Source organism: Schistocerca americana, chromosome 6 (assembly GCF_021461395.2).
Source record: "Schistocerca americana isolate TAMUIC-IGC-003095 chromosome 6, iqSchAmer2.1, whole genome shotgun sequence".
Taxonomy (NCBI): Eukaryota; Metazoa; Arthropoda; class Insecta; order Orthoptera; family Acrididae; genus Schistocerca; species Schistocerca americana.
Genome location: NC_060124.1, coordinates 305,381,186 through 305,398,924, shown reverse-complemented (window position 1 = coordinate 305,398,924; position 17,739 = coordinate 305,381,186). Strand labels below are relative to the sequence as shown.

The 17,739-nt window shown below is 41.0% G+C and overlaps 1 protein-coding gene across 2 annotated transcripts in view; it reads left to right on the top strand.

Annotated features, from left to right (window-relative positions):
* The window catches only part of LOC124619554 (mitogen-activated protein kinase 15-like), a 192,257-nt gene that overhangs the window by 29,532 nt on the left and 144,986 nt on the right, over nucleotides 1–17,739 (top strand). The window contains exon 3 of one of the 2 annotated variants that reach the window (XM_047146033.1): nucleotides 5,153–5,259. The exons of the other annotated variant lie outside the window; for it this stretch is intronic. Coding sequence (XP_047001989.1) covers nucleotides 5,196–5,259 — 64 coding nt within the window. The 5' untranslated portion in view covers nucleotides 5,153–5,195. The remainder of the gene's footprint in view (nucleotides 1–5,152; nucleotides 5,260–17,739) is intronic. 2 annotated transcript variants of the gene reach the window in all.

The window sequence follows — 17,739 nt, the reverse complement described above, 5'->3', positions numbered from 1 at the left end:
CGAAGTATTGAACGACGACTGGCTGCAAGCCCGAAATTTGTTTGAATAGGATGATAGGACATCTGTTAAACCATCAGGGAATAACTTCCATGATACTAGAGGGAGCTGTAGAGGATAAAAACTGTTGTTGTTGTTGTTGTTGTTATTGTGGTCTTCAGTCCTGAGACTGGTTTGATGCAGCTCTCCATGCTACTCTATCCTGTGCAAGCTTCTTCATCTCCCAGTACCTACCGCAGCCTACATCCTTGTGAATCTGCTTAGTGTATTCATCTCTTGGTCTTCCTCTATGATTTGTACCCTCCACACTGCCCTCCAGTACTAAATTGGTGATCCCTTGATGCCTCAGAACATGTCCTACCAACAGATCCCTTCTTCTAGTCAAGTTATGCCACAAACTCGTCTTCTCCCCAATTCTAATCAATACCTCCTCATTAGTTATATGATCTACCCATCTAATCTTCAGCATTCTTCTGTAGCACTGTATTTCGAAAGCTTCTATTCTCTTCTTGTCTAAACTATTTATCGTCCATGTTTCACTTCCATACATGCCTACACTCCATACAAATACTTTCAGAAACGACTTCCTGACACTTAAATCTATACTCGATGTTAACAAATTTCTCTTCTTCAGAAACGCTTTCCTTGCCATTACCAGTCTACATTTTATATCCTCTCTCCTTCAACCGTCATCAGTTATTTTGCTCCCCAAATAGCAAATCTCCTTGACTACTTTAAGTGTCTCATTTCCTAATCTAATTCCCTCAGCATCACCTGACTTAATTCGACTACATTCCATTACCCTCATTTTGCTTTTGTTGATGTTAATCTTATATCCTCCTTTCAAGACACTCTCCATTCTGTTCCACTGCTCTTCCATGTCCCTTGCTGTCTCTGACAGAATTACAATGTCATCAGCGAAGCTCAAAGTTTTTATTTCTTCTCCATGGATTTTAATACCTATTCTGAACTTTTCTTTTGTTTCCTTTCTTGCTTGCTCAATACACAGATTGAATAGCATCGGGGAGAGGCTACAACCCTGTCTCTCTCCCTTCCCAACCACTGCTTCCCTTTCACGTCCCCCGACTCTTATAATTGCCATCTGCTTTCTGTACAAATTGTAAATAGCCTTTCGCTCCCTGTATTTTACCCCTGCCACCTCCAGAATTTGAAAGAGGGTATTCCAGTCAACATTGACAAAAGCTTTCTCTAAGTCTACAAATGCTAGAAACGTAGGTTTGCTTTTCCTTAATCTTTCTTCTAAGATAAGTGATAAGGTCAGTATTGCCTCAGGTGTTCCAACATTTCTATGGAATCCAAACTGATCTTCCCCGAGGTTGGCTTCTACCACTTTTTCCATTCGTCTGTAAAGAATTCGCGTGAGTATTTTGCAGCTGTGACTTATTAAATTGATAGTTCGGTAATTTTCACATCTGTCAACACCTGCTTTCTTTGGGATTGGAATTATTATATTCTTCTTGAAGTCTGAGGGTATTTCGCCTGTCTCATACATCTTGCTCACCAGATGGTAGAGTTTTGTCAGGACTGACTCTCCCAAGGCTATCAGTAGTTCTAATGAAGTGTTGTCTACTCCCGGGGCCTTGTTTCGACTCAGGCCTTTCAGTGCTCTGTCGAACTCTTCACGCAGTATCGTATCTCCCATTTCATCTTCATCTTCATTCTCTTCCATTTCCATAATATTGTCCTCAAGAACATCGCCCCTGTATAGACCCTCTATATACTCCTTCCACCTTTCTGCTTTCCCTTCTTTGCTTATAACTGGGTTTCCATCTGAGCTCTTGATACTCGTGCAAGTGGTTCTCTTTTCTCCAAAGGTCTCTTTAATTTTTCTGTAGGCAGTATCTATCTTAGCCCTCGTGAGATAAGCCTCTACATCTTTACATTTGTCCTCTAGCCATCCCTGCTTAGCCATTTTGCACTTCCTGTCGATCTCATTTTTAAGACATTTGTATTCCTTTTTGCCTGCTTCATTTACTGCATTTTTGTATTTTCTCCTCTCATCAATTAAATTCAATATTTCTTCTGTTACCCATGGATTCCTACTAGCCCTCTTCTTTTTACCTTATTGATCCTCTGCTGCCTTCACTATTTCATCCCTCAAAGCTACCCATTCTTATTCTACTGTATTTCTTTCCCCCATTCCTGTCGATTGTTCTCTTACGCTCTCCCTGAAACTCTGTACAAACTCTGGTTTAGTCAGTTTATCCAGGTCCCATCTCCTTAAATTCCCACCGTTTTGCAGTTTCTTCAATTTTAATCTACAGTTCATAACCAATAGATTGTGGTCAGAGTCCACATCTGTCCCTGGAAATGTCTTACAATTTAAAACGTGGTTCCTAAATCTCTGTCTTACCATTATATAATCTATCTGATACCTTCTAGTATCTCAGGGTTCTTCCATGTATACAATCTTTTTTCATGATTCTTGAACCAAGTGTTAGCTATGATTAAGTTTTGCTCTGTGCGAAATTCTACCAGGTGGCTTCCTCTTTCATTTCTTAGCCTCAATCCATATTCACCTACTACATTTCTTTCTCTTCCTTTTCCCACTGTCGAGTCCCAGTCACCCATGACTATTAAATTTTCATCTCCCTTCACTACCTGAATAATTTCTTTTATCTCATCATACATTTCATCAATTTCTTCATCATCTGCGGAGCTAGTTGGCATATAAACTTGTATTACTTTGGTAGGCGTGGGCTTCGTGTCTATCTTGGCCACAATAATGCATTCACTATGCTAATTGTAGTAGCTTACCCGCACTCCTATTTTCCTATTCATTATTAAAGCTACTCCTGCATTACCCCTATTTGATTTTGTATTTATAACCCTGTATTCACTTGACCAAAAGTCTTTGTTCCTCCTGCCACCGAACTTCACTAATTCCCACTATATCTAACTTTAACCTATCCATTTCCCTATTTAAATTTTCTAACCTACCCGTCCGATTAAGGGATCTGAAATTCCACGCTCCGATCCGTAGAACGCCAGTTTTCTTACTCCTGATAACGACATCCTCTTGAGTAGTCCTCGCCTGAAGATCTGAATGGGGGACTATTTTACCTCCGGAATATTTTACCGAAGAGGACACCATCATCATTTAATCATACAGTAAAGCTGCATGTCCTCGGGAAAAATGACAGCTGTAGTTTCCCCTTGCTTTCAGCCGTTCGCAGTACCACAACAACAAGGCCGTTTTGGTTAGTGTTACAAGGCCAGATCAGTCAATCATCCAGACTGTTGCCCCTGCAACTACTGAAAAGGCTGCTGCCCCTCTTCAGGAACCACACATTTGTCTGGCCTCTCATCAGATACCCCTCCATTGTGGTTGCACCTACGGTACGGCTATCTGTATCGCTGAGGCACGCAAGCCTCCCCACCAACGGCAAGGTCCATGGTTCATGGTGAAGGACAAAAACTGTAGAGGAAGATAATACATCCAGCAAATAATTGAGGTTGCAGACTGCAATTGAGATGCAAGTGAGATGAGGAGGTTGCCACTTTAGAGGAATTCGTGGTGTGTCACATCAAATCACTCAGAAGACTGATGGCTCAAAGATAGGACACCCGCTGGAATTAAATATGCATTGACAATCATAGATCATTTTTTTAAGGTTCTTAGCCATGGTGGTGGTTCATGATCAGTAGGCTAGTACAGTAGATTAGGCTTCAGTTAACAACTGGATACTTAAATCTGGGGTACCTGAGACCTTGGTTATGGGGTAGGACACAAATTTTATCAGACTTGGTGAAACGGTTATGTCATATACTTCATATCAGGAAATTATGAGCAAGACTGTTCCATCCACAGACTAATGGCAGTACAAAACGAGTTCGTAAGACAGTCTCTGAAATGTTGAGTTATTATGTTAACAGCAGTCATACAGATTGGGTCACATATTTGCAATACATAATTTGTGTGTATAACTCTAAAGTGCATACTGGTTCAGGTTTTTCACCTTTAAAGGTGGTGTATGGTAAAAAAAATGCCACCCTCGCTTGATATCATGATATCTAAGTTAGGACCAGACTGTAAACTGGTTAATAAATTTGCTAAAAGAATATGGGAGGTATGACAGAAAGTAAAGTGAGCCAATACTAATGCTGGGGAATGACAGAAACAGTCCACACATCATGAAAAATTACTGCAGTATTGATTGGGTCAATGAGTATTGGTCTCGACCTCCCCCCCTTCCAAAAAAAATTTACTTAATATCAGGGCTCTTATCATATCATCTCCAGTAAATGTTAAAGTACAGTTTCCAACTAAAGGTCTATTGTCCATGTTAGTAGAGTTAAACCCTTTATAGGAATTGGGGTTGCACTGCCATAAATACTGATGATGGAGTCAGGACACATGAAAATGACTAGGAAAGTTTGGAAGCATATATCAATAGACAAGTGGGAGGCACATAGTGTACCCTATGCATCAAGGACACATAACAAATAGTAGCAGTTAAGTTTAGTCGTGTTGTGTCCACAACTTGTTTATTCTTGAATGAGATTTTCACTCTGCAGCAGGGTGTGCGCTGATATGAAACTTCCTGGCAGATTAAAACTGTGTGCCAGACCAAGACTCGAACTCGGGACCTTTGCCTTTCGCGGGCAAGTGCTCCACCAACTGAGCTACCCAAGCACGACTCACACCCCGTCCTCACAGCTTTACTTCTGCCAGTACCTCGTCTCCTACCTTCCAAACTTCACAGAAGCTTTCCTGCGAACCTTGCAGAACTAGCATTCCTGAAAGAAAGGATATTGTGGAGACATGGTTTAGCCACAGCCTGGGGGATGTTTCCAGAATGAGATTTTCACTTTGCAGCGGAGTGTGCGCTGATATGAAACTTCCTGGCAGATTAAAACTGCGTGCCAGACCGAGACTGAAACTCGGGACCTTTGCCTTTCGCGGGCAAGTGCTCTACCGTTTGAGCTACCCAAGCACGACTCACGCCCCGTCCTCCCAGCTTTACTTCCACCAGTACCTCGTCTCCTACCTTGTTTATTCTTGTGAAATGTATTCAAAGTTGTACTATGGGTCAGTATAGGTCTGTAATAGTCTCACATTATTTCTTAGTTGATGTAGTGTGCAAATGCAGTTTTGAAGGAGGCAAGGGATGATGGAAGTTCCTTTCTTTAGGTAGCGGATCACCAGGACAACTGGATGGGGTGTGATAGTCCTGATGTGCCTGCACAGCATCAGTGGAGGAGCAATGCTTGAAGTTTACAGTCAACTATTGGAGGCAGGTGTGTTTCTTTCTCTTCAATTGGATGTGTTGTTTTTGTCACCAGTGGAAACTGAGGTTGAGTACTGATGTGTGGTAGATAAGAAACAAAGTCCACTTATTGCAGGAACAATTTTTTGAGCTGCGTAAGAAAGTGCAGGGTAACAAAATTCTCACCGAGGCACTAGCTGAATACCATGAACTGAGGCTGCCTTATGGCAGACTGAAAGCTCAACTGATGGAGATCACTGACACTGTACCATGGATGTTAGTTCATATGAAAAGAGGGTGGTTTGATGGAGGGCGGAAAATCTGAAAAACAGTACTTGGGACAGTGGATAATGAATATATCCAGGAGCTGAATAACATGGTTAGATAAGTGCAAATGCTGGCAGAATCTACCAAAACTATAGTAGGATGGCATATGATGCAATTTTTGAACTTAGAGCAAGGCATTCTGAACAATAAGAAGATGAAATGCGAGTTAGCAATGGTGTTAGACCAATACACCCAAGGTACAATGAAAACAGTGGACAATGATCTACAAGAAATACAAGAACAACTGAACTTAGTGAAGAGCAAACTAGCACTAGCCAGACTGTTACAAGCATTGGTAGATTGGGTCAATGATGCAAGAATTGAACTGGGGTCACCACAGGTAGCAGTCTACCATGTGGTAGACAAATGGTTCAGTTCATTGTTGCTTCCACCACAACAATTCTTGACAGGGTTGCAACTAACAGAGAAAGAATTCCCTGCAGAGCTATAGCACACAGCAGAAGTGTCAGAGATAAACTTACCAACGTTTTACCACTTAGTAAGCATAGAAGTAAATACAGACAGAGAAAAGTTATACATATTAGTTCAAGTATCAGTGGTAGGGATGAAAGTGCAGTATAGATGTTACACGGTTCACCTTTATGCATTGAGATGGACAGTGATGGGGTGGCTTCAAATAAAGATGAGAGAAGTGTTAATATGTGTAAGCATGGAGAAACTCTCACTCTTACCTCACTGACTGACCTTTAAGAGTGTTGGAGGGCGAATACAGCCATTTCTCCAGCCAGAGAACTGCAGACTGACATACAGAAGTGAGATTTAACTGTTTCTTGGGAAAACAAAAGAAACAGAATCCTGTAAAGAAGTATTGGAACCACAGCCTAATTTTCAAAAGTTAGGAACATATTGGCTATACTGAATCTCTGCATCAAAAACTCAAAAACTGTAATTATGAACTGCTATAGGGAGGGAAAACCTCAGGACACCGTTTTAGTTATGTGATAGCTACATTTTGGTGAATGATATGATTTGTAAGATAGCCGAAACCAACTTCTACCTCACAACAACCCTCACAGGTACGATTGTGCTCCAGATCACTCCCTCTGCTCTGTATTGACCAGGGAAACTGTTTGAAGTATTGTCAACACAAAACTAACTTACCTTAATAACACGCTGAATACTGACCTCATATATTCCTTAGACACAGTAATAGCATCACAGCAGGGCAAAATTTCCATGAGGCAAATGTTGCAACAAGTTCAGCAATTCGAGGAAACTGATGCTAAAATGTGATAATCATAAGTTTTGTAACCAATAGTTTTGCTGTGTTACAGATAGCAATTTGTGTGCTTTACTTCTGTCTCGGACATAAGAGTATCCATCCTCCAGACCTACCAAAACGTGAGGTACCCATCAAGTGGTTAACAAGCCAAGAAATGTAGAATAAGAGATTTGTAAGTTAGTAAAATTTGATAAAACTTGTAAGAAAAGGAAATAAGAATAATAGAACTTTAGAATGATAATATTGAATTAGGAAACAATCCATGTAAGCCAGCTCCTAGAGCAACATAGTTTTCCACCATGTAGAATTATTTAAGTAGATCTAAGAAATAGTGTAGTGGTAAGCAGAGGCAAAATTCAAGAAGAATTCTTTGAAATAGGGGAGAAATGTTGGATAGCAGAATGATTTTATTGGACAGAATATTTTGTTAAAGTTCTAACAGACGAGCTCAGAATAGAGTAAGTTAGTGCCGGGGCTGGTGTGCCAATCATGTCAACATGGCTTACCACTGACCACAGACCTTGGAACAGAGCTCACTGAAGCACAAACACATCACCAACACTTTCATAGTCGAAAGTTGGTGACAATTGCACAATCCTGTTAACAGTTTGTCTCAAACGTGAGGTACCCATCAAGTGGTTAACAAGCCAAGAAATGTAGAATAAGAGATTTGTAAGTTAGTAAAATTTGATAAAACTTGTAAGAAAAGGAAATAAGAATAATAGAACTTTAGAATGATAATATTGAATTAGGAAACAATCCATGTAAGCCAGCTCCTAGAGCAACATAGTTTTCCACCATGTAGAATTATTTAAGTAGATCTAAGAAATAGTGTAGTGGTAAGCAGAGGCAAAATTCAAGAAGAATTCTTTGAAATAGGGGAGAAATGTTGGATAGCAGAATGATTTTATTGGACAGAATATTTTGTTAAAGTTCTAACAGACGAGCTCAGAATAGAGTAAGTTAGTGCCGGGGCTGGTGTGCCAATCATGTCAACATGGCTTACCACTGACCACAGACCTTGGAACAGAGCTCACTGAAGCACAAACACATCACCAACACTTTCATAGTCGAAAGTTGGTGACAATTGCACAATCCTGTTAACAGTTTGTCTCAATTTTTCCTGGTCTTCTGCATCTTAAAGTAGGTGCCCCCATGTTTGGTGTGTCTTCTCCTTTATCTGGTGTATCCATCATCTCGGTGGCCTTCCCTGCAAACTTTTTCCTTAAGCTTTGCCTTGGATGATCATCTTTTTCAGCTTATCCTCCACCCATCGAATTTTATACCCGAAGAACTGCAGAATTCACTGGAAACAAATTCTGGACAATCTCTTCCCACCCTGAGTTCTCAAAGCATTGATTTGTTGGTCTGTTTTTCCATCCATGATATTCTGAGCAACCTCCTATATGTCCACATCTCAAAAGCATCAATTCTTTTGTGGTCTCCTTCAGTTATTGTCAGTGTTTCAGCACCTTAAAGGAAAACTGAAAACACCAGAGATTTCAGAGTTCTCAGTTTAGTATGTCTGGTTAGGGCTCGGTCTTTCCAAATCACTGTCAGATTCGATGCAGCTTCCCTACCCAGAACAATACTATGTCATATTTTCTGTGTAGAGTCACCCTCTTTCTGAACTGCTGAGCCCAGGTAGACAAAGTGGTCCACATCTGCATATTCTGATAGTGCATTGGTAGTGATTCACATCTGTCAATTATCATGATCTTGGTCTTTTTATTATTAAGTGACAATCCACGTTTCTCGCTTTCTCTCTTACCTCTGTCTCTAGTTCCTTCATTTCTACTTTGATTCTGTGTACAGTGTGGTGTCATCAACAAATTCCTGATTCTTCAGCCCCCAATTTGGATCCCATCAGTCCAGCTATCCAGACTTTTCCTTGTAACATATTTTCCATAGATGTTAAATAGAACTGGTGATAGAATGCAGTCCTGTCTAACTCCTTTACAAGATTCAAAAGGACTTGAAATAGTTATATCTAGTCTGATTATTGCCTTACTATCAGAGTAGAGATTTTAGCAAAGTGTAATAAAATGTTCAGGAACGCCCATTTCTGCCAGTATGCTCCACAGTTCTTCCCATCAAACACAGTTGAAAGCCTTGCTCTAGTCAAAGAAACAAAGAAGTAATTGGGTATTGAATTCCCAACATTTTTGAATTAGCAATCTGACTTTGAGAATCTGCACTAATGTTCCTTTATTATGCACAAACCCAGATTGCTGTGGTGGCATTTCTTTACCCAATTAGGTTCTTAGGTATTATTGGATGACATTTAAAAGAATCCTGCTGACGTATGAAATTAATTAAATGGTTCTGTAGTTCTCACAATGCTGTGCGTTTGCTTTCTTATGAAATGGAATGATTACTGACATGATCCTGTCCTCTATCCATGTTCCATTATTCAATATACTGTTACTTATTTCATGTATGATTTTCAAACCAAAATTTCGAGATGATTTGATAATTTGAGCAGTAATGAGATCAGGTCCAGATCTTTGTTATTTTTCAATTTAGATATAGCTTTGCAAACTTCTTCTTTTAAGATACTGTGTTCTTTCTGTGCTGGAATGTTTAGACAACCAAGTTTTTAATTTTTATCCGTGTGAAACTTGTTGCAGTTCATTCTCCTCTGGTTAGCAGCTAGTTCTGTGTTGATTTTAGGTGTACTGTCTTTGTCTTCTATAGCCCATGTTCTTGGTTTGAAGGATATTGTTAGTTTCTTTATTTCATAGAACATGCATCTTATCTCACTGCAATCCCAGAACTTCTCAGTTCTCTCACATGTTTCATTGATATATAACTATTTTTGTCTCTTTAGCAGCTTCTCTGCATTAATGCCGATAACCTGTGGTACTGTTGAGTTCTCTGTAATCATCTCATCTTCAGTACTTTTCTGTCCTCAGTGATTTGTATTGTTTCATTAGTAAGCCAGTTATTTTTAGTCTTCACTTTTTTGCTGTACTTGACTACTTCCTCAACTGTTTTAGCTAATGTCTCCTTCAGCAGTTTCCATTTCTCACCAAGAGAGGTGGCACAGTTGTTAACTCACAAGACTTGTATTCAGGATGATGATAGTTCAAATCTGTGTCTTGCCATCTGGAATAGCTTTTCGTGATTTCCCTAAATTGCTCCAGGCAAATGGTTCCTTTGAAAGGGGGTGGTCGATTTCCTTCCCCATCTTTGACAGAATCTGAGCTTGTGCTCTATCTCTAATGTTCTTGATGTCAATGGGATGTTAAACCCAATTTTCATTCCTCCTTCCTTCCATTTTTCTGCAGATGTCATATCATCTGACTGATCAATGAAAACTGTTTCTTGGAGTTGACTCCTAAAAATTTCAATTTCTGCCATTTGCTCTAACCTTCTTGCTTTTTGAGGTGTCCCTTTACATTTCAACAGTTTCATTCTCAATTCGAGATACAGAAGCTGATGGTCAGAACCACAGTCAGCACCAGGAATAGTCTTTATGTTTATAACTGTCGATCTCAATCTTAAGCCAATTTGTAAATAGTTTATCTAATTACAGTATGTACCACCTAGTGAGGTCCAGGTGCAAAGTCTTTATGGAAGAGGTTTTAAGTGGATGTTGGTTATAACAAACTTTTTTTCTTGATGGAACTGATTAAGTCGATCTCCATGTTCATTTCTTTTGTCTAAACTAGGACGAGCCAAGTACTTCATTTGATAGTTCCACTTCCCTGCCTTGGCATTAACATCTCTTTGCACTGTGGTAACTTCCTTTTTGGGTATTGGCTCTTGGCTGTTAAACTCTTCATCATTAGCTGATGACTGGGGGACTGTTTATATCTCTGGCATGTTTAACAGCAGGCAAATCTATGATGGGTTTTCATGGGAACAAAAAACTAGGGTAGCTTTTCATTGCCATCTCCTGTCAGTTGCAAATATAAAGAGAAACATAAAGGACTAAGTAGAGCTGGTTAGAATCAGTGGTGGTAAGCTTATAGTTCATCCTGGACAAGGAGATAGGACAAACCAAGAGATCGTGTAGTCAGGTTCATTAAATCCCAGAAATAGGACTAGCAACTATGCGCTTTTTAACGAGGTGTGATGAGGTAACACCATGTAGCTTCACCAACCATGTGCCACTGTAAAGTCAAATGTAAAGAAAAAGAACTGAGCTCAGTGACCCAGAATTGGGAAATTACCACAGCAAGGCAAGGGGTGCTGACAGGTCCGATGAATGGGGCCAAATGTGCTCACACAGCGAGAACCGCTACATCATAGAGGGTTGCATACAACAGCTGTGGCCAATGCGATGCATACCACAATGGTGGATGGCCACTACTACCTACTGGGTCATTGTGGGTGAAAAAACTGTTGAGCAGCCAGTCCTCCTTCACTGCTCGGTCATTGTGGATGATCTGCAAACTGTCATCCTCGCACCGACCATGCATTGTCATCACCCCGTAGCGTGAGCATCTACTGCAGTCTTGGTTGATCCATGATGGATGACCAGGGCCTAGTCTTCAAGACAACAGGAATTGTGGGCCACAGTCAACAGTCTGGTGCATGGCAGGCTGTCTTTGAGAACACTGAGTTGGTAGCCATACTGGGTCATTGCAAAATGTCTGGCTGGCAGTGTCTTCCTCATACAGCAGCTGTTACTAGCATAGCACACAGCTGTAGCACTGACCTGTGGCGGCAACATCAGATTTCTTTGTGGCACATATACCTGAAGGCATCTTCACGTCTACTGGACCACTCACCCTCATTCTTCACTTGACCTCCTAATCACAATTCAGCCCCAGTCCCTGTTCACTACGGTACACTACACATGCTGTATAAAATTCCCTGGTGTCCACCTGAATAACAGTGTAATGATTCCCACTATACACATTTATTGGTACAGTAGTGTAGACTGTATGGGAGTTCCATGTTTCTTTGTTTTTGATTAAATAGTTATGCCTTGTTTTGTCTCATTGACACTCAATGTCATGCAAACTGCATATTTTTGTGTAATTAATTTGTATGTGGAAATAAATCTTTTCATTATTTAACCACATATAATTGGTGCCGCTCAATGTGATTATGCATAACAGAACTTCTGTGCTACATCAAAACTATGACTGTTACTCTCACACCAGCCACATCAGTTTTTCATTCAGCACAAAGATGAATTTCTCACCAGTGCCTGCCAAACCAGCCTCAAGTATGGAGTTATCAGCATGGCTACAATCAAACTATTGCCTTTTTGGCAACACAGCCCCTTGCCTTGGTTTGCACAATTACAGAGTCAATTCATCTTAGTACAGAAGAAACAGAATATAGTTACATGATAGCTGCATTAGTGGAAAATCTTGCTGCAGAAGTCGAAGAAATTCTCACTATACCTCTGAAACCAAATGATGTGCTGCCATAAAGAATGCATTGATTATACGACTGTCCCAGTTTGAAGCTGGCTAAGCTTTTATGAACAGAGGAATTAGGCAACAGAACTTCATTACAACTGCTTCATTGCCTATGTATTTTTGCAGGAAATACTGTCAGTGAAACAATGGCCTTGCCACAGTGATAACACCGGTTCCTGTCAGATCACCAAAGTTAAGCGCTGTTGGGCTGGGCTAGAACTTGGATGAGTGAGCATCCAGTCTTCTGAGCACTGTTGGCAAGCGGGGTGCACTCGGCCCTTGGGAGGCAAACTGAGGAGCTGCTTGATTGAGACATAGCGACTCTGGTCTGGTGAACGACATACAGCTGAGAGAGCAGTGTGCTGACTACATGCCCCTCCATATCCACGTGCAGTGATGCCTGTGGGCTGAGGACGATACAGTGGCCGGTTAGTACTGTTGGGCCTGCATGGCCTGTTCTGGCAGAGTTTAGTTTTTTTTAAATACTATCAGTGACAATATATTACACAATATATGGGTATCCTGACTACTGACAGAGTGCACAGAAAATTTTAATAGTACGTCCTGCAGTTTTGAATGCATTAGCACTAACTATTGATTGGATAGCAAAAATGCATCAGGCAACAAGCAATGTGACGATGGTTACTGCACAAGATAACACAACCTCAGTGACTTTGTTTGTCACTACAATCTGTGGTAGGTGAGATTACAAGACAAGTGACCACACTACAAAAGCACACAAAATACAATACACATGCCAATGATCAAGAGTTCGAAATCATTTGCCAATGACAACACACGACATATATTGCTGCCACAAAAAATGTATTAAAACACACGGAAGTATATATCACCTCGTAAAGGTAAAAAGTGAATCATGATGCTGATATGGTAGGAGCTACAACCACATCCATTGACAACACATGGTGTTTGTTTATTATGGACACCAATGCAAAAATGCAGTATCTAATAGATCCTGGAGCAGAAATATTGGTATATCCTGCGACCACTGCAATGCTTGCCTGTTTGCTACAAATTATACAGAGGTTGTGGCATACAGACACGTCAGTTTACTCTTCAACCTTGGACTGCATCATGCCTTTGAGTGGCGGTTTACTGTGCCTGATGTATCACACCCTGTACGACCCCACACTAGCAGCAGACATCCTGCTGTTCTGCAATCTGGTACCAGACCTACGTCAGGAGTGATTAAGTGATGCAACAACAAACATGACTGCGCAAGATAAGGTGAACTGCACTGCTTCTATGAAAATTAGAGTGATTGCTGTGGACATGAAATACATAATTACTAAAAAATTTCCCGGATATCATGAGGCAATCAATAATTTTAGCATCTGTCAAACACTCGATGGTTGATCATATATTCACTACACAAGGACTATCAATTTATGCAAGCCGTCAATGGTTAGCACTGGATTAATTACAGATTATCACAAAAGTGTTTTGTAGCATGTTAGCTCAAGGTATTTGGTGCTCTTCAAGTAGCACCTGGGCAGCCCCTCTTCATATGGTACCCAAAAAGAAGAATGGTTGGTAACCCTGCAGTGATTTCTGGCAATTAAATGTGAAAACTATTCTGTACAGATGTCCCCTGCAATGTATAGAAGGATACAAGGCAAAATGATTTTTTCAGCAATAGATTTGGTTAGAGCATACTATCAAGTTCTGGTTGCTCCTGAAGACATTAGCAAGACAGCTGTCACCAAGCTGTTTGGTGTATTCGAGTCCACATGATTGCCATTCAGACTCTGTAATGCAGTGCAGACGTTTCAGTGATTACTGGGTGAGATAACATATGATCTAGAATTTTGTTATGTATGTATAGACTATATGCTCATTATGTCTGCATATGAAGAGGAATATATGCAGAATTTGACAGAGCTGTTTGATGGTTTGTGTGTACAAGGACTAATAGTGAACCATCAAATTGTATTTTTGGTGTCAAGGATGTCCAGTTCTTGTCTACACAGTGGATGCACGTGGCATCTGCTCACCACAGGCCATACCTGTGTACCCACTGCTAGTTACAATTTGGTAGTTGCAGCATTATCTTGGTATAATAAATTTCTACCAACAGTTTGTGTCACATCATGCATCAGTAGTAGCAACACTAAATGAACTTTTGAAGGGTGCGCATATGCCAAACCATAGGCTGTAATGATCACATGAGGCAAACTCTACTTTCAGTGTTATCAAAGCAGCAGTACCGAATGCAGCTCTACTAGCACACCCTGTAGCAAATACACTGGTAACATCAATGGTCGATGTTTCTGCTAATACAGCTGGAGCAATGCTGCAGCAGAGGATAAACCAGTGTCGGTAACTGCTTGCTTTCATTAGCCAAAAGCTATCACCCTCACAACAGAAATGGGCAGTGTACAGTTGTGAGCTGTATACAGCAAAAAATTTCAAGCATTCTTTGGAAGGCCGCCATTTCTGTATCTTTACAGACCGCAATCCATTAACTTATGCCTTAAAAGTGAAGCGAAGTTATGCATTGCCAAGACAACTGTGGCATATTGACTACATTGGCTAGTTTACAACCAACATCATATATGTGCAACGCAAATTTAATGTACCTGCTGCTGACAGTCTCTCTTGGACTAGGGTAATGGGCATAATCAAGCATACATCACCACACCTTGAGGTCATAGCTGCAGCTATTGATTTTGATGGCATGCCATGGGCACAAGAAGACCATGAGGAGCTGCATACATTGCTTGTGCAGTGACCGCATTCCCAACTATGAAGAATGCCAATTCTTGGCACGAATGCAGAGTTATACTGTGATGTAAGAAAGCTAAAGTCTCAGCCATTTGTCCCGCAGCAATTTCAAGCCCAAGCAATCACTTCAAAACACAATCTATCACATCCCAGAGTCTGAAGAACCAAAAAGGTTAAACAATGTCCCATCTGCCTCAACATGAATGTTGACTGTAACTTGTATGTCTGAAAAATGTCCAACAATGTATGGCCTTTCAAAAGAACAAAATCACATGACATGTCAAGGCACTGCTAAGAAGATTTATACCATCTAACCAGCAATTTGGCCATCTCCACTTGGATGTTGAAGGCCTTGTTTCAATTATTATTGTGGACAGATACTTGAGATGGCCAGAAGCATTACCTATGGCAGATATCATTGTGGATACTGGTGAAAATGTTATTCAGGGGACGAGTTGCACATTTTAGCATACTGTTGAAAATAATGAAAGATCAAGGACATCAATTTGGGGTGTACCACTCTAAGGCCCTTGTCACATTGTTAGGTGTCAGGTGAATAGGGACCACTGCTTATCATCCCACAGTGAATGGTGAGGTTGAAAACTTGCAGCAGAAGTTGAAGTCAGCCCTTCGATGTCACACAACAGACAAGCGGACAGAAACACTACTGACTGTTTTACTGGGATTGAGGACATTCTTCAAGCCTGACCTTCAAGCCATTGTGGCAAAGTTGGTATCTGGCCAGTTGTTACGTCTGCCTGGAGAATTCATCCATGATATGAGAGATGAAACTGTCACAGCATAGGACTTTGCTACCTGTGATCCCACGTACACTATGTAATCAAAAGTATCTGGACACCTCGCTGAAAATGACTTACGAGTTCGTGGTGCCCTCCGTTGGTAATGCTGGAATTGAATATGGTGTTGGCCCACCCTTAGCCTTGATGACAGCTTCCATTCTCACAAGCATACGTGCAATCAGGTGCTGGAAGGTTTCTTGGGGAATGGCAGCCCATTCTTCACGGAGTGCTGCACTGAGGAGAGGTATTGATGTCAATAGGTGATGCCCGGCATGATGTCGGTGTTCCAAAACATCACAGAGGTGTTCTGTAGGATTCAGGTCAGGACTCGGTGCAGGCCAGTCCATTACAGAGATGTTATTGTACTGAAACCACTCTGCCATAGGCCACATGCATTGTGAACAGGTGCTCGATCATGTTGAAAGATGCACTCGTCATCCCTAAATTGCTCTTCAACAGTGGGGAGCAAGTCCCCTCCATGCACAACACCACCGCCTCTGAATTTTACTGTTGGCACTACACACGCTGACAGATGACGTTCACCGAGCATTCGCCATACCCACACCCTGCCATTGGATCCCATTTTGTGTACCATGATTCGTCACTCCACACAACATTTTTCCACTGTTCAATTGTCCAATGTTTATGCTCCTTATACAAAGCGAGGCATTGTTTGTCATTTACCGGGGTGATGTGTGGCTTATGAGCAGCCGCTCAACCACAAAATCCAAATTTTCTCACCTCCCGCCTAACTGTCATAGTACTTGCAGTGGATCCTGATGCAGCTTGGAATTCCTGTGTGATAGTCTTGATAGATGTCTGCGTATTACACATTACGACCCTCTTCAACTGTCAGTGGGCTCTGTCAGTCAACAGATGAGGTTGGCCTGTACACTTTTGTGCTGTATGTGCCCCTTCATGTTTCCAATTCACTATCACATTGCAAACAGTGGACCTAGGGATATTTAGGAGTGTGGAAATCTCACTTACAGACAAATGACACAAGTGAACCCAATCACCTAACCATGTTCGAAGTCTGAGTTCTGCGGAGCACCCCATTATGCTCTCTCACAGTTTATAATGACTATTGAGGTCACTGATATGGAGTACCTGGCAGTAGGTGCAACACAATGCACCTAATATGAAAAACATATGTTTTTAGGGGTGTCTGGATACTTTTAATCACATAGTGTATACCAGTTTCGTGCAGTACAGCCTTGAGAACAAACCAGTCACCACCCGTTTGTCTTCCGAGATTTAGCCATCTGTTCATATGTGCTATTACATAATGATACAGTATTCCGACCACTGCAACCCCCATATGAAGATCCTTATATAGTAATTAGTCGAGGCAACAACACTTTCAAGATTGGCGTCAATGGCATACCTACTATGATTGCACTTGACTGTCATAAACCATCATTTTGAAGTTCACAGCCAATGGAAAAAGAATTGGCACCGAGAAACATGAAGAAGGGAGAGGTAGCAACTAAACATCCTCCTCCATGGCAAGCTACAGAGGAGCCTTGATGAATATTAGATGCTGCCACACAGTGACATCAACAGGCACTGCCACTCTGCATCTAGAAAACACAGTGATCCAAAGGAGAAGCCCTCAGGTTTCAAGGAAGGTGTGATGATGCGATCTGGATGATGTGTAAAATCTAACTAGAAGTATTGTTAACACGGGGTGGGGTGGGGGCTATTGTGTAGCAACTTCCACTACTACATTCTGCAGTACAGTGGTGTAGACTTTACAAGAGTTCCATGGTTCCATGCCGCATTGTATTTATTCTTTATTTTTGATTATGTGGTTATTCCTTGTTTTGTTTTGTTGACACTATGTCATGCAAACCACACACTTCTGTTTAATTAATTTATATGTGGAAATAAATCTTTTCATGAGTTAACTCCAATGAAATGGAGTCAACATACAGAAAGGATCAAGAAGCCCAGTTCAGCATACTTTGCTCATAGAGGCATCTCTCATTGTGTTGGTGTAAAGACAAGAGCAT